Genomic DNA, 6102 nt, shown 5'->3' on the forward strand with positions numbered 1-6102 from the left:
AACTGGAATGAAAGCCTAGAATCTAAAATCGGGGTTTCTTGTTTGGCCCTTCATACTCTTCTCGCCCTCTACCGTACCCTGCTGGAGTTCCAGGACCCATTCCTCTAGGACCCTGTCCACCCACAGGACCCGCACCTCCCTGCCCAAAGCGCTCAGTACGCTATTGGAACAGTAAATTAACAGTTCATTAAATGTAGTTGATGTCCATGTGTGTTAAGTAAATATTTTAGAAGGTTCCGTAGTCAACGTTCGTCGATACAATCACCAATGAGTCGATCCACAGGTACCGGGAACATAGAAAGGAAAAAAGGGTAATTTGAAAATTAGTTTACGATAATACATGCCTTGTGGTATGTTCCCACTTGAGCCATTCTCATACACCTGTTTCAAAGAATAGATCTTCCCTGTAGTGCTAAAAAATTTAAGAATTAGTGCAGATGTGAAAACCCATTCCAAAATGAGTTCTAAGAAATTCACATCAGATTAATCCGCTGAAAACACTTGTCCAGGTATGAACAAAAATGATCTCCAAGCCTAACAAGCCCAATCAGACAAAGGCAACTCACTCAGCGAAGTGACAAGAACCTACTCACCAGTTAGTGGCATGTGCTGCGTAAGAAACCCTTGTGCTTTTCAAGATCTTAAGACACATCTGCTAAGCTGCAGAAATCTTAAAAGGTTGAAATGAAGCTTAATAAAATGCTACCAGACTACAAAAGAAAAAGCACAAAAATAGCACCTAATAGATTTTTTTTTACTTAACCGGCACAGTACCTTGATCAAAAACTCATGTTGCCACAGTCTCACAGCACATCATACTTCAGAGCCATCACTAGAAACCAGACACTGACATGCACAGTATGTTTCTTTCTGCATTGTTACAAACACAATATACAGCCCACAAATTCAAAAGTCCAACTTTTTCTTAGTTTTGGAGTGAACTGTCACTTTGCTATGATTCCATGTTTTAGGTTATCTCCCAAACCTATCACCAAGCTAGGGTGACTGCATTAAAACAGAGTGACTTCACTACTCCATCTAGTTTTAGGGACTTTCACTTTAAACAAGAAGTAAAATAAAACCCACATATATCCTAGCAAGAGAATCCTACAGGCATTCCATTACAATTCTACTCAAAATAACCCAGTTACTGGTCATTACTGAAAATAAAAAATAAAGAATGCACCAGGCTTTAACTGTTCCTACCAACTTAAAACGAAACATTACAGAACTGCTTGAACAAACTACTTTCGGTCTGTTACTTTTGAAAAAAAAAAAAAAAAACTTGAAAACTGTATGGCTTCTATAAAAGAGCTAAAAAGAAAAATTGAGGCTTCAGAGTTATATTACAATAGCTAAGTAAGAACTCATAGTTGTTAAATGTATAAACCTCTTTCTAGACAGAACTTAAATACATGTCAAACTAGTCAACAAATTTGATATATACACCTGTGCCTTCTAGAAAGGCCAAAATGTTAATTATATTTGATGAAACCTAACAGCACTATATCCAACCATTTATAAAGCTAACTTAAAATGTTTTAAATGAGGCCTCACACTAAAACCTACATAGAAAATAAGTCCTGAGCTATGAAATGAAGCTCATTTGTGATAAAAGCCTACCGGTGAATTACTTAGATTCAATTTAGTTGCAAAAATTTATTCCCACCAAAATCCAGTTCCCTAAGTAGCACTCTACAGTACAGCCACTCACACGAGAATTCACTTTGCTATTGTAAATAAAGCACCTGACAGGCTATCTCAATAGAGAAATCAAGATTGCATCAAGGGGTTCAGAACGAATGCACACAATCAGTATGCTTGAATTACTGTTGACTTTTGCTACCCTGTAGCAAAGTAGAAACATCAGTTTCTTTTAGATGTTAACAGAGAGACCCAACAGATGGGATACGACGAGTCAAAACACTAGACAAGTTCTTTTTCATGGGCTAGAATAGAAACCACACCAATTATAGGCCAAAGTCCTACCTGTCACTCTAACATGCTTAAGGCTATACAAGCCTTGAGTTTTTGACTGATTCCTACTTATGGCAAATACCAGCTTGAAGAATGGCACTGTGCCATTTCTCTCACTTGGACAAAGAAAAACCATATCTAGCATGTAAAATTTGGATTTGCCATGCACTGAAGGTTCACTAGTGCACAGACAATAAAATGGAAAACACCTATCTGCTTATTGCCAAAGATAACTCCACATACAACAACAGCATTGACTCCTTGTTGGCAACCAGATCTGTTTCGGTTACCACACACATAGTTCTACATTGCCAAAGTAGTCCTCAGTATTGTATGTAGTTACAAGGTGGGGGAACTAAAAGTCCAGTCAGCTACTTAAAAAGAGAGAAAAGGGAGAAGAAAAACAAACACTTAAGTCATGAAATTAAGAATTTCCTTTGTACTATATCCCACAGGATACATTACCATGTCGCTTCCCATCATGGAACCACTCATGGTTGCTGGTGGAACTCCAGGATTAGCTTCATAACCTATGCCACCACCACCACCTAGAGGTGGAAATTTCTGGCCTCCTGAACCATAGGGATCTCCCATGTTCATTGTTCCACCACCACCCATTCTCATGTCTCTTTCTCTCTGCGGGGGGAAAAAAAATAACTCTTACTTATATGTGTGAAACCTACATCACAAGAAATTTATGTGGGCTTGGGAGTCACAAACTCCAACACTTAGAAGACAAAGTCAGGTAGATCACCATTTGACACCAACCTAGGATAGAGAATTTCAGGCCAGCCACAGCTACATAGCAAGACCATGCCTCAAAAAAAGCATGTTTTTCTATTTGATTGTGGTATGCAAGTGTCATGAAAACTGGTTAGACTATCAAAACAAAGGAGAGAGAGGGGCTGGAGAGATGGCTCAGTGGTTAAGAGTACTGACTGCTCTTCCAGAGATCCGGAGTTCAATTCCCAGCAACCAAATGGTGGCTCACAACCATCTGTAATAAGATCTGGTACCCTCCTCTGGCGTGCAGGCACACACGCCGGAGGCAGAATGTTGTAATACATAATAAATAAAATAAATCTTAAAACAAAAAACCCTCCAGGGAGTTGGGTAGTTGTGGTGCATGCCTTTAATCTCAGCACTGGGGAGTCAAGGCAGGTGGACCTCTGTAAGTTAGAAGTCAAAGCTGTTACACAAAGAAAAAAATAACTACAAAAAACCCAAGCAAACAAAATTACATGAAATGTGATCTAAAACCACACAATACAAGACAGCTCTATCAAGAGATACATTTACAAGGAGTAGATTTTTTATGCTCATCAGTACCTACAGGTAGGCTCCACAAGACAGCTCCAATTAGGCTACAACACAAAACTTACTGGGTCCATGTAGCCCATCCTGCTGTAACTTTCTTCTCGTTGGCGTCTCATTTGCTCTTCCATCTCTCTTTGGCGTATCATCATCTCTTCCTCTCTTCTACGCCGTTCCTCCTCTTGCCTACAAATGTTTTTCAGGTGCATAAAGTTTCATCTCTACCTTTACAATTTATACTTAAGAGGCTAGCAAGGTATGGTGACCCATGCCTTTAAAACAGAGTGCTCGAAAGCAAAGGCAGAGAGGGAAAGGGATCTCGAGCTAGTGCCATGAGGCAATGACTTCTTTCAAAAAGAGTTAGTGGTGGTTTGTATTAGAATTTTACAAAGTGTAGGTTAAAATATAAGTTTCAAAGTCTATATGACATAACTATCTACAATTCTGAAAGAATAAGCTTTCCTAATGCACACGTGCATTTGGTACATTTTGTCTACAAGGTAGAAGTGAAGACTGAATTTAACACTATACCTCAACTGCATTTCTTTACGTTTCTGCATTTCTTGACTGTGAAGTTCTTCCATGCGCCTCAATTCTTCCTGGCGTCTCATCAAATCTAAGCATTGGGAATTAATATTTTTAGATTCATGTTAGTGAGGCTGTGGCCATTTTAAAAATGTCAACTGATCCTTACCAGTAAAATTCTGAGGCTTTTTTACCTTGGCGCAAAAGATTTGCTTGATGCTCATGGTAAGCATCTTCCATTTCACTTTCCAATTTATCTTTTGCATCTTTCATGTTTTTCTCAACTTGTTCCCTTTGCTGTTTTTCCATTTCATCTAAGGACTTCCATCGTCGAGAATACTCATACTCAAATGTGCCATGCTGAGCAAAACGAGGAGGTGTTTCTCTCTCCCTGACAAAGCAAAGTTTATATAAAGCCAATTTGAGAATGTAATATTACCTGACTTCCTTAAAAAAAAAAAATAATCAAAACTCTAAACTAGACCTTTATTTAATCCCAGCACCTGGGGAGACAGAGACAAGCAGATCTGAGTTCCAGGAGAGCCAGAAGTACAGAGAAACCCTGACTTGAAAAAACTTAAATACCTTTAAGCATATAGGCCCAGCAGTAAAGCACTTGTATAAGCATGGAACATAATGTACAATGCCTTGGACTTGATCCGCAGTACCAAGGACAAAGAGACACAAGCACAGGATCCTTTCCCTATATTATTGTATTGTTAAGATCCCCAAATTGCAACTCTGCTCAACTATGTTAAGAAACACAACTTAAATCAGAATGCTATGGTTAAAAAGGCTGGAAAGATGGCTCCGCAGTAAAAAGCAGCTTGCTCCAAGGAACCCATGTTTGCTTCCTAGCATCCACAAAGCTATGACACCCTCTTCTTGTCTCCTTGGGAACCAGGCACACAAGGTGCACAGACACACATGCAGGCAAAACATCCACACATTAAAAACTAAACTGAGCTGGGCGGTGGTGGCGCGCACACCTTTAATCCCAGCATTCAGGAGGCAGATGGATCTCTGTGAGTTCAAGGCCAGTCTGGTCTACAAGAACTAGCTAGTTCCATGACAGACTCCAAAGCTAGAGAAACCTTGTGTCAAAAAAACAAAAACTAAACTGTACTTTGTAAGCACTGCTTAAAAAAGGGTTTCTGTCAACACTTTCACTCCCCTGAGCCCTTTGCTTTAATTTCCAACTTTTTGAGACAAGTCTCGCTGGCCCTGGCTGGCCTGGAACTTGCCTCCTAGACAGATATAAATGCAACCATGAATTACTTATCTAAATTGTATAGAATCAAGGAGTAAGTTATGATATAACATAAAGGCATGATGGTGTATGAGTTCTAGGCCAGTCTGGTCTACAAGGAGGTCCTAAGTCTAAATTTAAAAAAATTAAAAGACAGAGTAGGAAAGAAACACCACTTTCCCCATTTTCTATCATCCAGGCTAATTTTCCCACCAACACCAAGCAGATCTCATGCATGTTAAGCATTTGTCTGGATCATATGTGAACGTACTTAAAAATAACCCAACAACTCTTCAAGTTCTGCCTGTCTTGGCAGACTTTTAATCCCAGCATTCTAGAATGCAGACAGGTGGATTCCTGGGTTTGAGGCCAGCCTGGTCTTTTTACAGTGATCAAGGCTACAGAGAAACCTTGATTCCAAAAATCCAAAGCTACTTCACCCCAAAATCCCCCCCCCAAATCTGTCTAAGCCAGAAATCTGTATAAAGCATACTCAAGCAACATTGTAAAAAAAATATTCCTAGGGGCTGGAGAGATGGCTCAGCAGTTAAGAACACTGACTGTTGTTCTTCCAGAGGTCCTGAGTTCAATTCCCAGCAACGACATGGTGGCTCACAACCATCTATAATGAGATCTGGTGCCCTCTTCTGGGGTGTAGGTACGCATGCAGGCAGAATACTGTACATAATAAATAATTTAAAAAAATTCTTAAAACTTGGCTTAATGACTCACACCTATAATCCCAGCACTTGGGAGACAGAAATCAGGATTTGATTTGGTCAAGGTTTTGGTCAGCCTGGGCTACATAAAAGATTTCTACACCAACTAGAGATACACAGCCAAAAAGACAAAAACAAAAAAACAAACAAAAAAATTCTAAGCAGAATTATAAAAGTACTAACTTCTCTTTTGAGTACCAAAAAGCTTAGTCTTACTTTTGATACATTGGATTCTTCTGGGCCAGTTTTTCAGGAAGACCATCTTCATCATCTAACTGTTCAAGAGGTTCCACAATGACTGGGCGAGGAGTCCTAGTA

At 39.5% G+C, this 6102-nt stretch overlaps 1 protein-coding gene across 1 annotated transcript in view; it reads right to left on the reverse strand.

Annotated features, from left to right (window-relative positions):
* The window catches only part of Sfpq (splicing factor proline and glutamine rich), a 21405-nt gene continuing 15303 nt past the window's right edge, over positions 1-6102 (reverse strand). Inside the window, exons 5-10 of the mRNA XM_026782282.1 lie at positions 6001-6102; positions 4011-4207; positions 3823-3907; positions 3360-3477; positions 2443-2613; positions 1-160 (exon numbers count right to left, since the gene is read on the reverse strand). The exon at positions 6001-6102 is cut by the window's right edge and continues 38 nt beyond it. Coding sequence (XP_026638083.1) covers positions 23-160; positions 2443-2613; positions 3360-3477; positions 3823-3907; positions 4011-4207; positions 6001-6102 — 811 coding nt within the window. The 3' untranslated portion in view covers positions 1-22. The remainder of the gene's footprint in view (positions 161-2442; positions 2614-3359; positions 3478-3822; positions 3908-4010; positions 4208-6000) is intronic.

This window comes from Microtus ochrogaster, chromosome 10, assembly GCF_000317375.1.
Source record: "Microtus ochrogaster isolate Prairie Vole_2 chromosome 10, MicOch1.0, whole genome shotgun sequence".
Taxonomy (NCBI): domain Eukaryota; kingdom Metazoa; phylum Chordata; class Mammalia; order Rodentia; family Cricetidae; genus Microtus; species Microtus ochrogaster.